This window comes from Carettochelys insculpta, chromosome 5 (assembly GCF_033958435.1).
Source record: "Carettochelys insculpta isolate YL-2023 chromosome 5, ASM3395843v1, whole genome shotgun sequence".
In the NCBI taxonomy this organism is placed as follows: domain Eukaryota; kingdom Metazoa; phylum Chordata; order Testudines; family Carettochelyidae; genus Carettochelys; species Carettochelys insculpta.
Genome location: NC_134141.1, coordinates 55,976,433 through 55,991,389, shown reverse-complemented (window position 1 = coordinate 55,991,389; position 14,957 = coordinate 55,976,433). Strand labels below are relative to the sequence as shown.

The following is a 14,957-nucleotide window of genomic DNA, read 5'->3' as shown; positions in this document are numbered from 1 at the left end:
AAGCCTTAGTGTGTACATAGGCTTTATTTCAAAATAGGTTCTATTACGTGTAGCTGCTGTATTTCAAAATAGCTGAACACTATTTCAAAATGCATTGTGGGTGTAGCTGTGCTATTTGGAAATAAACTATTTTGGAATACCTCTTCTGGAATAGATTATTCAGGAATAACACTGCTGTGTAACATATCCTGAGAGAACAGAATGGAAAAATGTATGTGGGGGGACCGAATGGATGCGAAACAAGGCAGTCTCAGGGATCCAATATGCTTGCACCACTATCCCTTACATACCAGCCTACACACTGCAACTCTTCTGCCCACATTAAGGACAAATATAAGTGGCCCGTACGGCCACAGCTGACTTTAGAGCTGTTCCTGCAAGATTTCTATATGCAGAAGTCCTACTGATTTCAATAGAAATTCCATGTTTATAGGGCTCAGAGGATCAGGATCTCAAGTTGTAAGGTGTGTTGCATGCATTTGCCTATGTGCATTTCATTACATTATTCACTCTGTGCCTCAGTTCCCAGTATGACATACTGAGATAATAAATCCTTTCCTCTATGCTCTGTCTTGCCTTTTACAAATGTATATGCTTTTACTAGATGCATATAGCACATGCTGTAAAATGGGTCCTATTTCCACATAATAAACACAAATTATAATAAAATAATAAGAGTGTTTTCCTACTACAGAATACTGGCAGTCAAACAGGGGCTGCTCTGAGAAGAGAATTTTATTGTTAGACAGTATAAGCTTGAATGCATTTTCTTTCATGCCTAACACAAACTACTTAATCAAACCACAACTTAATTCCATCTCTATAAAATGCAAGATAAGAATTAATTTCACTATAACAACCTGCTTACAACAGGTTAATAAAATAATAATGCAAAAATCAACATTTGATGGAACATCTGGAAAAATGAATGTTTACAATTTTTTCATTATACTACTTTCCAAAGAAAACATTTTTGACAATCCACAGTAAGAAGAAAATCAACAAAGATAAAATTTTCCTTCTTGTATCAAAACCCAGACATTCCTTACCTTCACAGGGATACTTTTGTCAAAATCAGGGAAATGAATAATCTTATTTAATTTTGACACATACAGAATAAGTATGGTGGTTGCCATCTAAAAAAGAAAAGAAAAGCAAGCCACAAGGTAAGTGTCAAGTGCTAATTACATTTACACATAAAGAAATCACTCCCAAGACAAGTTCATTTACAAGTACTAGACTGCATATAATTTAAGTATTACTTGCAAAGGATGGTAACAGAAGAGTTTGTGGTCCACCGTTTCCCTTTTGGTCTCAGAACTCAGCATCTTCCTTCCCTCATTTAAAAGAAAAATTACAGCTCTCCCTTCAATTGTTTAAATTAATAACAAATAAGGCTTCCCCATAGGACTCTATTCTGCCCTCCCATTCTTCATTGAATTATTAACTTTTTTTATTTCCAGTGTACACAAATATTACCAGTTTCAACAAAGATTTTCCCCTTTTGCTATACTATTGCACTCAGCTTTACTGTCTTCTCTGCATCTGTTGGCAAAAAACAAAAATTATATGGATCCTTACTGGCAAATTGCAAGAGAAGTACGGAGAGCAAATGTGCACCTCTAGAACTGGCTTATACAGTCACCAGAGGGCACGCCATAAGACCAATAACAGATGATCTGCACAGATTTGTCATCATCGGATTGATGGACTACCATTACAGAGAGCTATGAGGGAATGCTAATGCCACCACACATATATGCCAGGTCTTCAGTGGATCCACATGGATTCATATCCATCATGGGAGAAGTAGTAGATTTTGGGGTGTTTTGTTAACTGAAGTTTGCAAGAGACAGTTTATGGCATTTCCAGTCCTCAACATGAGTTTTTCCATGTAAGGCTTGAACTGGATCCTAACTTCCTCAGAGTAGTTAAGAGAGAGAAACTGTGAGGAAGAGTGTTACAGTATTACTGCACTGTAAGATGAAAGCACCTAATATCTTTATCAGCCTTAACTTCAGTGTACTAACTTTATTACTGAACATACCTGTCCAATTCCAAGGACTACTGGAGATGGGAATCTGAAAAGAAAAGGAGAACAATAAACACACATACAATAACAACAAAAGTGTAAGGAAGCTCTAGGATTTCTAAAATTTCTTTAGATGGAGTTATCAAAAACAGCTGTCTTTCAAAATCCATGATGGGCTAAATTTTCAAAAACTGCTGAGCAACCTGCAATTTCCACTCAAATTTTGCAATATATTAGGCATTTCCATCTCCCTCCACCCCACCCCTTTCACACCAAAATGCAATACATCACAGGCAGGACAAACATTACAGAAACATACAGCTCTATAAAAGCCTATTTCCCCATCATATGATGATCTGATTCAGTCCAAAGCAAATATACACAGGCACTAACTCTCCCTTGATATAGTAGATTGGTGTGGATCTAGTCTACAGAACCTAAGCCACTCCGCCTGGACAAGGAACGATGGAAAGGAATAGCGAGAGAGGCATCAGACACCAACGGCCGCTGAGCCCATAGTTATTGATGATGATGACGATGACGACTAACTCTCCATGGGTGTGTTGATGCTGGGAGATAGGAACTTGTTGCTAGACCTACAGATGCTTCGTATCCCGTAGCAACACAGGAAGAATCTGTGGGCCCAGATTTGTTAAGTGCTAAGCTCCCTCGCTTCTCCATAAGGCACTTAACAATTCACAGGATTGGTCAGCATGAGGGTTGCAGGGCTATGTGAGACTGGTATACAGAAAAGCAAAACACATGGATTAAACTCTATTTTGGTGCAACGCTGCATGTAGTTTATGAAAGCAAGCATCTGGTTTCTTGGCAAACTTTAGTAGATGTGCAGGTATGCTATATCCAGCACTCCAGGACAACGTGATCCTGAATCACGGAGACTGCTACAACTTGATACAGCACCACCGAGCATGTGAAGAAGTACTCTTCTCAGCTGAATGACCTCAGGTCAGCAATAGAAACAGTATGAACAGAGCAGGAAGAATGACATAACTACACTCAATCACATTATAAAGCTGTGGTGTCCAAAAGAAATTTAGTGATTGCCACAGCCTCCCCCTCGAAGGAGTTGCATTTCACCATGTGGTGAACAGAAAGCATGTTGGACACCACGAATATAAAGAGTGGGTCAAGAAGGTGCAGAAAAGAGAACAATTCTGGGAAACAGAGATGAGATTCTGAAAATACAGAAAGAAAGAGACAAGGTATTTACTGGTATCATCATATATATTATTTTTGCTGAGTCTGTCCGTCTGTCTGTCCCCACAAGGTTCAGCCATGTCCCCCTGCACCCCCTACAATATGGCCACCCCAGCCCCTTTCCCTTCCAGTGTGGGGCACGGCCCAGAACTCTCCAACAGCCTCCCCACAAACTGTGTCAGCCCCCGCCCCAGCTCAGCCCAGCCTGGCCCAGCCCCCACAACGAAGCCCCCTGCCCTCCCCACCTCCCCCGCACTGTGGCAGACCCAGCTCCTTCCCTGGCCAGCGCAGGGCCTGGCACAGTCCCACGAAGGATCCCCCCCTCCGCTCCTTGCCAGTCCCTCCCCCACTCAACATAGGACCTGGTCCAGCCCCCCAAGAGAGCCCTCCCTCAACCACACCAGCCCTAGCTTTCCCCTTCCCCAACCAGCACAGGGCTCAGCCCAAACCTCCCAGTGGAGCCCTCTCCTGCATCATGCCAGCCCCACACAGCCTGGGGCCCAGCCCATACATGTTGGATGCATATTACAAGTTGCTGTCTAGAACTTTCTTCCAGCCCAACTTCCGCTTGCAAGCAGAGATGCTACAGGGCCTACAGTATATGTTATTTTTCATGAGTCCATCCGTCTGTCTGGGCAAGGTTCTACCATGTTCTTCCCACCAGATTCTGGAAAATTCTATGACATTTTACAAGGCTCCACACAATTCTATCAAATTCTTCAGGTTCTAGAACATCCTACACATCAAACCAGGTATGATGATGATGCTGTTATGGAACATAGCACCACATGACGTCTTTGCAATGGCACCCATCTCTGGGTGAATGGACAGCTCCTGGAGGCTATTGCAGGAACAAAATGTACCACACTTATTCCACACATCACACTCCAACCTACCAGTAGTAACAGAGAGAAAGCCATGTTAGTCTGTATACAATCAAACCAAAAAAGCAGTCAAGTAGCACTTCAAAGATTAACAAAATAATTCAGTAGGTGGTGAGCTTTCGTGGGACAGACCAACTTCTTCAGACCATAGCCATACCAGAACAGACCCAATATTTAAGGCACAGAGAACCAAAAAAGTAATCAAGGTTGACAAATCAGAAAAAAATTATCAAGGTGAGCAAACCAGAGAGTAGAGGGGTAGGGGCAGGGGTGGGGGGAGTCAAGAATTAGATTAAGCCAACTATGCAAAAGAGCCCCGATAATGACCCAGAAAATGTTAATAATTTTTTTCTGATTTGTCAAATTTGATTACTTTTTTGGTTCTCTGTGCCTTAAATATTGAGTCTGTTCTGGTATGGCTATGGCCTGAAGAAGTGGGTCTGTCCCACAAAAGCTCATCACCTAATAAATTATTCTGTTAGTCTTTAAAGTGCTACTTGACCGCTTTTTTGTTTCCAACCTATCAACAATACATTTCCATTTGTGTGGCAAAGCCAAATTCCCAATCTAGCTCACATTTGCCATGACCATCAACAAAGGTTGGGGCAGACACTACAGAGAGTTGGGGTCTACCTACCCTGCCTTCACACACAGCTAAATCTATGTTGCTGCCTCCTGTGTTGGCATCCCAGACAACATACGCTTTGCACAGCCTTACAGCATAGATAATAAGACTCAGAATGTAATCTATCATGACATTTTGTGAACACTGCTTTCTAACTTCTCCAAGCATCAGTTTCTTTACATTGTGATGATAAATAAACTTTTGGATGTGTACTACAATAAGTTTCTGTCTAAAACTTCTTTCCAGCACAACTTCCACTTGCAAGCGGAGCTGCAATGGGTCTTCTAGTATGTATTACAAGTTCTGTTCTTTATGTTCATCCCTATATGGGTACACGGTCTGTATTCACCTACATAATACCAGCTTTCATTTATTGTATCAAGAGCGTGGAGACACAAAACAATGTTACTCACCTCGGTGCAATAACTGTCATTCTTTGAGATGTGTGTCCCTGTGGATGCGCCACTGTACATGCTGGGCTCATTCCGGCACCACAGATTGGAGACCCTTCAAGCTGTATCTAGTCAGTCTGTGCGTGCATGGTTGCTGCATGGCTCTGTTTGTGTTCTTTTGATCACGCATGCAAGCCAGCTCGAACCCATTCCGGACTCTGAAAACGCAGCAAACGAGACAGACTCTGCAGCGGGGAGGAGGGTGGTTAGTGGAGCACCCACAGGGACACACATCTCGAAGAATGACAGTTACTGCACTGAGGTAGGTAACTTCTCTTTCTTCTTCGAGTGATGTTCCCATGGGTGTTCCACTGTAGGCCACTGCCAAGCAGTTCCCCATGACATAGGAGGAGGGAGAAAGGAGTCACCACGTAATTGATGTGGAGGGGACTGCTGAGGCTAGTGAAAAATCTGCACCGCATTGGTTCTAGATAGCGTAGTGCCTCACAAAAGTGTCATGGGATGTCCATGTAGCCACTGTGCAAACATCTCTAAAGGGAACTCCCTTCAGGAAAGCCATTGATGCCGCCACTGCTCTTGTGGAATGGGCTTGCCGTTGGTTGGGAAGAGGTGTCTGGCTAGAAGAATAGCACTGGACGATGCATGCAGTGATGATGTGACCATACGTTGCGACAACAGAGGTTTGCCCTTGGAACGCTCCACTTGCAAAATTAGGAACCAGTCTGTTTTCTGGAATGTTTTCATTTGGTCTATATAGAAGGCGATTGCCCTGTGCATGTCCAAAGTATGCAGTGCTGCTTCCTGTGGCGATGAATGCGGTTTAGGATAAAATGCACATAGTACTATTGGTTCATTAACATGGAAATCTGAACAAATTTTCAGAATGAAAGCTGGATGATGTCTGAGGGTTACACTGTCCTTGGTGACGATCATGTATGGAGGCCATGCCATAAAGGCTGATATCTCACTGACTCTACAGGCATACGTGATATCTACAAGGAAAGCTACCTCCATGGTAAGTAACCTAAGAGGGATAATAAAAAAGCAGTCCAGTAGCACTTTAAAGCTAACAAAATCATTTGTTAGGTGATAAGGATTCGTGGGACAGACCCACTTCTTCAGACAATAGCCATACCAGAACAGACTCAATATTTAAGGCACAGAGAACCAAAAATAGTAACCAAGGTTGACAAATAAGAAAAATATTATCAAGGTGGGCAAATCAGAGAGTAGAGGGGCAGAAGGTGGAGGGGGGTCAAGAATTAGATTAAACCAAGTATGCAAAAGAGCCCCTATAATGCCCTAAAAAATTCCCATCCCGGTTCAAACCATGTGTTAATGTGTCCAATTTGAATATAAAAGAGAGTTCAGCAGCCTCTCTTTCCAATCTGTTGTGAAAATTCCTCTTCAGTAAGATGCAAACCTTCAGATCATTACCAGAATGGCCCACTCCATTAAAATGCTGGCTGACTGGTTTGTGGATCAGAAGTGTTTTTATATCTGTTTTGGGCCCATTAATTCTTTATCTAAGAGAGTTTGAAGTCTGTCCAATATACAAAGCATCTGCGCATTGTTGGCACATAATGGCATATATGATGTTAGCTGAAGAACATGGGAATGTGCCTGTGATTCCGTGAATAACCTGGTTAGGTCCAGTGATGGTATCCCTAGAATAGATATGTGGACAAAGCTGGCAATGGGCTTTGTTGCAAGGAAAAGTTCCCAAGACTGGAGTTCCTGTGGTATAGACTGTGATTGTTGGTGAGCATTCTCATAAGCTTGGGAGGTTGTCTGTAGGAGAGAAAAGGCCTGTCACCTAGGGCCTTCTGGAGTGTGGCATCCTGATTAAGGAAAAGTTGTAGGTCTTTAATAATGTGTTGCATTGGTTTGAGTTGGGGGCTATAGGGCTTAGCTTTTTTGGTCCTATCTTGGAGTAGCTGGTCTCTGGGTATTCATCTGGCCCTGTCGATTTGTTTTTTTTTTTATTTCCCCGGCGTGTAATTCAGGTTTATGAATATTTGATAAAGATCGTGTAGTTTTTGGTCTCTGTCAGTAGGATCAGAGCAAATGCGATTGTACCTAAGGGCTTGACTGTAAACAATGGATCGAGTTATGTGTGCAGGATGGAAGCTAGAAGCGTGTAGGTAAGTATAGCGATCAGTGGGTTTCCGGTAGAGTGTGGTACCAGTCAGGCCATCCTTGATTTGTACTGTAGTGTCCAGGCAATGTATCTCTCATGTGGAGCAGTGGAGGCATAAGTTGATGGTGGGGTGCAGATTGTTGAAGTCTCTGTGGAATTCTTCTAGAGTCTAGATTATCTAGATTCTTCTAGATAATATTTTCCCATTAAGAGGGATAGTAGCCATAGGTTCAAATGGTGGCCTCATCAATGCCCAAAGTACTAGGTGCAGGCTCCATGGGGGTGGAGACGGTCTGCATGAAGGGTACATGTTCATGAGCCCTTTGAGAAACCTTCCAGTGATCGGGTGGGTGAACACTGAGAACCCGTCTATGTGCCCTCTGAATGCTGTAATCACCGCAAGATGCACTCTTAGGGAGGTTAGTGCCCATCCTGAATCTTTTAGACGCAACACGTTGTCCAAGAGGGCATGAAGGGGAGATGTCAGCAGCTCTAAGTGCTATACTGAGTACCAGACTGTGAATCTGCACCACTTCAAAAAGTAAGTAGTCCTAATATTTTGCCTCCTGCTGAACTCCAGGATTTCCTTGACCTTTGTAGAGCAGAGGAGTTCAGAGTCATTGAAACACATAGGGAACAAGCTGTAAGGTGTGTATCCGACGATGTTGTAGGGTTCCCTGGTTCTGAGTTGGAAGGTCCAGTAGAGGGGGCAGAGGATATGGAGGGTATGGCGACATTCACTGTAGGAGGAGAAACCAGTGTTGCTGGGCCCATGTAGGGGACAATCATATCATGGTGGTCCCATCTGTTCTGGCCTTGTGACATACTCTGGGGATGAGTACTGTGGGAGGAAAGGTGTAGAAGAGAGGGTCCTTCCACGTCCTTAAGAATTTGTCACCAACTGATCCGTGCCCCATTCCCGCTCTGGAACAGTAATGGCAACAGAGGGGTGAGAAGAATGCTCCAACATTGGAAGGGGGAGCAGACAACTTTGTTGTGGAGTTCCCATTTGTGATCTGGTGCAAAGCGTCTGCTCAACAAATCCCCTGCATCATTGTTGAGTTCAGGTAAGTAGGACGCCACAAGCATGATGTCATTTCAAATGCACCAATTTAAAGTTGGATTGACTCCACATAGAGGGAGTGTGATTGAGCCCCTCCCTGGCCACTGATATAGTATACTTTTGCCACATGGGCTAGAGATTACAAGTGAGATCAATACATGGGGTACCCTGCAATCACTTTGTGAAGCAGAAATACATAATACCCAGTATCTTACCAACATAAAGAGAAGTTACTCACCGTAGTAACGGTGGTTCTTCGAGATGTGTCCCCGTGGGTGCTCCACCATAGGTGACGGCTTGGCCGGCGCCGCAGATCGGATCTTCCAAGCAGTCTCTGCCGGACCGCGCATGCGCCGGTACGCGCCGCTCCCTGGCGCGCTCCTGGCCATGTGCGCGATCCGGTCCCCGCCAGTTCCTCGACCAACCGCCTCGGTTGCCCCTGCAAAACACTAACAGAGATCCGAAGCGGGGAGGATGGGCGGGAAGTGGAGCACCCACGGGGACACATCTCGAAGAACCACCGTTACTACGGTGAGTAACTTCTCTTTCTTCTTCGAGTGTCCCCGTGGGTGCTCCACCATAGGTGACTACCCAGCAGTAACCCAGATAGGTGGTGGGTAATCGGATTATGTGCAGCTGGTCCCCGAGAGGACCGCTGCAGAGAGACGGGTATCCTCTTGGAATACCCTGTGAAGGGCGTAATGTTTGGCGAACGTGTCGTAGGATGACCAGGTCGCCGCTCTGCAAATGTCTTTCAATGCAACGCCCTTGAAAAAGGCTGTTGATGCTGCCACCGCCCTGGTGGAATGAGCCCTGGGAGTGGCCGACAAAGGAGTCTTTCTGAGCTCGTAGCACATTTTTATGCAAGATACAATGTGCTTTGAGATTCTCTGCGATGAGAGACCTTCTCCTTTAGATTTGGGAGCGAGGGAGACCAGGAGTCTATCCGTTTTTCGGAAGGACTTGGTCCTGTCTACATAGAAGGCTAGCGCCCTCCTCACATCCAGGAGGTGTAGGCGCGCCTCTTCGCTGGAGTTATGAGGCTTTGGATAGAACGAGGGTAGAACAATAGGTTCATTGATGTGAAACTCGGAAGAAACTTTGGGAACAAAGGCTGGATGCAGCCGTATGGTTACCGCCTCCTTGGAAAAGACAGTGCAGGGTGGCGTTGCCATGACTGCCGCAAGCTCGCTCACCCGACGGGCTGACGTAATTGCAAGAAGAAAGGTCGTCTTTACTGTAAGGAGGCGAAGGGGAACCGTGGCCAAGGGCTCGAACGGTGGTCCCATGAGTGTGGTAAGCACCAGGTCCAAGCTCCACGAAGGTGGAATCGGTTTCCGAGGGGGGTATAGGTTTACCAACCCTTTGAGGAACCTGGTAACCATAGGGTGGGCGAACACCGTGTGCCCTCCCTCCTCATGTCTGAACGCCGAGATGGCGGCCAGGTGGACCTTTAACGAGGATAGCGAGAGTCCTGCTCTCTTGAGGTCCAGTAAATACTCTAGAATTGTAGGTATAGGCACCGAAAGGGGGGCCAGCTGCTTGGTAGAACACCAAGCCATGAAGCGAGTCCATTTTTGTTTGTAGGTTTTCCTAGTGGAAGTCCTCCTGCTACTTTCTAGGACTTGCTGTACTTCCACTGTGCATGTGCTCTCTAGGGAGCTGAGCCATGGATTAGCCACGCTTGCAGTCGCAGGCTTTGGGGGTGCGGATGCACTATGGACCCCTGGGCTTGCGTGAGCAGGTCCGGCGCCACCGGAAGAGGCATCGGTGGGCGGTCCGACAGGCGCAGGAGTAGGGGGAACCATGGTTGGCGATCCCATGTTGGGACTATCAGGATCATCCGAGCCTTGTCTCTCCTGGCTTTTTGCAGAACCTTGTGGATCAGCACTGCGGGGGGAAACGCGTAAAGCAGGGGGCCTCCCCACGGGATCGCGAACGCGTCCCCCAGGGACCCCCGGCCCAGCCCTGCTCTGGAGGAGAATCGTGGGCACTGTTTGTTGTGCTGAGTGGCAAACAGATCTATTTGGGGAAACCCCCATGCGTGGAAAATAGGCCGTAGTAGATCGGGACGGATCTGCCACTCGTGGGTGAGCGCAAAACGTCTGCTCAACTGGTCTGCCTTCACGTTGTGCGTGCCCGGCAAGTAGGAGGCTCTCAGGATTATATCGTGGGCGATGCACCAGTTCCATAGGCGGATTGCTTCCGCGCATAAGGTACGGGATCGAGCTCCTCCTTGCCTGTTTATGTAAAACATGGTGGAGGTATTGTCTGTACTGATCCCGACGACTTTGCCTTGTATACGGTCTCGAAAGTGTTTGCAGGCGTTGAACACTGCTCTGAGCTCTAAAACATTGATATGCAGAGACTGTTCCGTGGGTGACCACAGTCCTTGAGCCACCTCTTCGCCCATGTGCGCTCCCCACCCTATGAGGGAGGCATCCGTAGTGAGGAAAACCGATATTTGCGGCTGATGGAAGGGTACCCCTGTTAGCAAGTTCCCGGGGTTTACCCACCATTGCAGGGATTCGCGCACCCCAGGTGGGGGCGACACCACCCTGTGAACGGTGTGTACTGCCGGCTTGTATACACTTGCCAGCCAATGTTGCATGCCGCGCATGTGCAATCTGGCGTTCTGTACCACAAACGTAGCCGCTGCCATGTGGCCCAGCAGCTGCAAGCACGTCAAGACCGGCACCGTAGGGCTGAAGGTGATGACCTGCACGAGGGAACCGATGGCTCGAAAGCGAGCCTCTGGAAGGTATACTCTCGCCGAGACCGAGTTTATGCGAGCCCCTATGAACTCTATGTCCTGTGAGGGGTCTATCTTTGATTTTGCCATATTGATAACCAGGCCAAGTGCGGAGAACGTGTTTGCTGTGACGCGTATCATGCGGAGAACCTCCCTTTTCGAGGTCCCTTTGAGCAGGCAGTCGTCCAGATACGGGAAAATAAACACCCCCTGTCTGTGCAGGTAGGCTGACACCACTGCCAAGGTCTTGGTGAAGACTCTGGGGGCCGAGGAAAGGCCAAACGGTAGGACCTTGTATTGGAAGTGTTCGTTGCCCACCATGAACCGGAGAAAACGTCGGTGAGCCGGATGAATGGTTATGTGGAAGTACGCGTCTTGTAGATCGAGGGCTGCGAACCAGTCTCCATCGTCCAGTGCTGTAAGGATGGAGGCAATAGTGATCATCCGAAAACGTTGCTTGCGCAGATACCTGTTGAGGCCACGAAGGTCTAAGATGGGCCTCCAGCCTCCTGTCTTTTTCTCCGTCAGGAAATACCGAGAGTAGAACCCTTTCCCTTGCAGTTGCTCCGGCACCTTTTCCACCGCCCCTATGAACTCTAGGTGGGCCACCTCCTGCCTGAGCCTGGCTACATGGGAGGCCTCCTGGGGGTGGGGCTTGGGCGGGGGTCGCGGCGGCGGGAGCGACTGGAAGGGGATGGCGTACCCCGTGGCTATGATCTCCAGCACCCATTTGTCTGTGGTGATCTTTTGCCACTGGTCGTAGAATGGTCGGAGGCGATGGTGAAAAAGTCGTTTCGGATGATCTTGTGCAATGGTGGTGATGGCGCAGCCCTGGATTTGTATGTCAAACTTGTGGCCTTTGGCCCCGCCCCGAGGACGTACGGCCCTGTTGTGAGCGTCGCCTGGGGGTTCTGTACTGCTGGTGCTGCTGATGCCGCCCTTGCTCGTAACCCCTGTGATACTGGGGGCGCGGTTGCTGGTATTGGTACCGCCTTTGCTGTGGGTAGTACCTTTTCTTTGAGTATGGAGGGGTGTAAATCCCCAGGGTCCTGAGTGTGGCTCTTGAGTCTTTACTGGAATGAAGGACCGAGTCAGTTGATTCAGCAAACAGCTTCTGCAAGTCGAAGGGAAGGTCGATTATCTTCGCCTGCAGATCTCTCGGTATGCCCGAGGTCTGGAGCCAGGACTCCCGTCGCATCACCACTGCAGTTGCTGTGGAACGTGCTGCCGTGTCCGCAACGTCCAAAGCAATCTGAACTTCCATCCTCGCAGCCGCGTAGCCCTCTTGCACTATGGCCTTGAGGACCGGCTTTTTGTCCTCTGGAAGCGAGTCCATGAGGGAAGTTAATCTGGCATAGTTGTCGAAATTATGGTTCGCCAAGTGCGCTGCATAATTTGCCATTCGCAAGGTTAAAGTGGAGGAGGAGTAGACCTTTCTGCCGAACAGCTCTAGCTTCTTGGCATCTTTGTCCATTCCCCCTGTTTTAAATTGAGATGTTTTTAATCTTTGCTGCGAGGACTCCACCACCAAGGAGTTTGGCTGGGGGTGGCTAAACAAGAACTCCATGCCCTTCGCCGGCACGAAGTATTTCTTATCCGCTCTCTTTTGGACAGGCGGAATAGTTGCCGGGGTCTGCCATATGGTAGTGGCGGACTCCAAGATCGCTTCATCAAGCGGGATTGCTACTCTGGAGGAGGCCGGGGAGCTCAAATTTTTAAGGAGCTTATGATGTTTCTCTTGCACTTGTGCTGTCTGGATGCCTTGCGTGAAAGCTACCCTCTTAAACAGCTCCTGAAACTGTTTGAGATCGTCCTTGGGATGGACGTCCCCTAAGGCCGTGGCCTCATCCGGGGAGGAAAACGAGGAACCGCTGGGGTACATTTCTTTGGACCCTTCCGGTTCTTGATGGTGATGGTGCGCCCTCTCGCTGGAGGTTTGCGAGGGAAAATCTCGTGGGTCCACGGCCAGCCCCCCCTGGGATGCTTGAGTCTCCGTCCCCGATCGCGATTGCCCTCGGGGGTACGAGGTAATATGTGGGGATCTCTCCCTGGTAGATTGCCGATGGTGTCCATGCCCCGCGTGGAAGGGACGACCATGGTAGTATAGGCACTGTTCCTGGGAAGGTGACCTTGACCATTCCCTTTGCACGTACCCTGTGTGTCTGGGAGAGGGGGATTGTCGAGACACTGGAGAGAGCGATTTTGCATAATAGTCCAGCGATTCAAATCCCAGGAAGGGCGAGGGTGGTGCCAGCCATGGGGAGGCTGATTGCAGGAAAGGAGAAGGGGGCTCCGGGTAGGCTAGGGGGGGCCCCTGCCTTCTGGTTGGAGTCTGCAACATGAGCGGAGGGCTGTGAGAGAAGAGCTCCACAGCCCTGTCTGGAGAGGGGCTGCAATGCCTCCTCTTGTGTGCAGCCTTCCCCCTCCCTTGAGGAGGTAACTCCGCCCCCTGATGGGCGGGGGATCCCGGCCCCGTCGGCACCGTGCTAGGCACGCTCGAGGGCGGTGCCACACGTGCGGAGTCCTTGTGCGCCTGCAGGCTACGTGCCTGCGCGCCCTGCACCGCCGGTTCCCCGGGGATCGGTGCCGCTGCCTGCGGTGCCGCTGGTACCGGCGCTTGCTTAGCCGCCGCCCTGCCTGCGGTGCGGGGCGGCTGGCTGATCATCGGAGGCTGAGCCGCTTCCACGTGGCTCTCCGTGCCGCCGCCGATCAGCTGTTGCTGCGGCTGGGGGCTGCTCGCTCCTCCCGTCCCGCTCACTGTTGCTGCCGGCAGGGATCGGGTTGGAGAAACTTTCCTCCGTTTTTGCGCTGATGGAGTGAGGGAGGCAGCTTTCCTTCTAAGGGCCCCGGAGGGTCCCTCCTGCTGCGGCCGCTCCGGCACGTCTGGCTGGAGGGCCTTGTCAAGAAGCAGCAGTTTAATTCTCATCTCCCTGTCTCTCCGTGCTCTGGTCGTTAACTTTGCACAGAAGGCGCATTTTTGTGCCACATGGGACTCCCCCAGGCACCTTATGCATAGACTGTGCCCATCGGACACTGGCATCGCCTCTCGGCAGGACTCACATTTTTTAAAGCCTGAGGAGGACATTGTTGGTGAGTCTTTGAGTTTGCTTGTGGGTACTTAGCACTTCTTTGTGCTGTTTCCCCGTCCGATGGCCTGCCTCCGCAGGAGGGCTGATGGCCCTAGCTCCCGGCCTCCGGCGCTGGTTACTGGGACTGGCTTGAGCTGTCCCTCCGTAGCTTGTTTGTTGTTTGTTTTTTTTTTTTTTTTTTGCAAAATAACAACCGGTTACTTATGGTATCCTAAGAACTGAAAAACTTTAAAGAGAAAAACAAATAAAGTCGTTGAATACGCTATGTGGCTTTAGCCTAGTCGGATTCCGTCTGCAGCCGACGGCGGTTGAGAGGAACTGGCGGGGACCGGATCGCGCACATGGCCAGGAGCGCGCCAGGGAGCGGCGCGTACCGGCGCATGCGCGGTCCGGCAGAGACTGCTTGGAAGATCCGATCTGCGGCGCCGGCCAAGCCGTCACCTATGGTGGAGCACCCACGGGGACACTCGAAGAAGAATATGTATTTTGATGATGCTAACACACAGGCAAATGACTTTGTTTTGAGCTATGCATTTGTAAGTGTTTAGTGAGGCCTAGGCATGAGCTTGCAACTTGTCTGCCAGCATTGCAACTACATTAATGTACTCAAAACTACAGACATCATTTATGAAAGCATTAGTAAAAACATTATGATAGTATGGGAAACAACCATGGTGTGTCATGGGGAAAGTGATTCCTTTCTAACTAGAGAGAGCTCTTGGTAAGACAATTGTTTGTGTA

At 48.7% G+C, this 14,957-nt stretch overlaps 1 protein-coding gene across 3 annotated transcripts in view; it reads right to left on the bottom strand.

The window, feature by feature from the left end:
• Positions 1-14,957, bottom strand: part of SLC35D2 (solute carrier family 35 member D2) — a 54,526-nt gene that overhangs the window by 38,316 nt on the left and 1,253 nt on the right. For all 3 annotated transcript variants that reach the window (XM_074995112.1, XM_074995111.1, XM_074995110.1), the window contains exons 2-3: positions 2,048-2,081; positions 1,050-1,136 (exon numbers count right to left, since the gene is read on the bottom strand). In XM_074995112.1, coding sequence (XP_074851213.1) covers positions 1,050-1,136; positions 2,048-2,081 — 121 coding nt within the window. The remainder of the gene's footprint in view (positions 1-1,049; positions 1,137-2,047; positions 2,082-14,957) is intronic.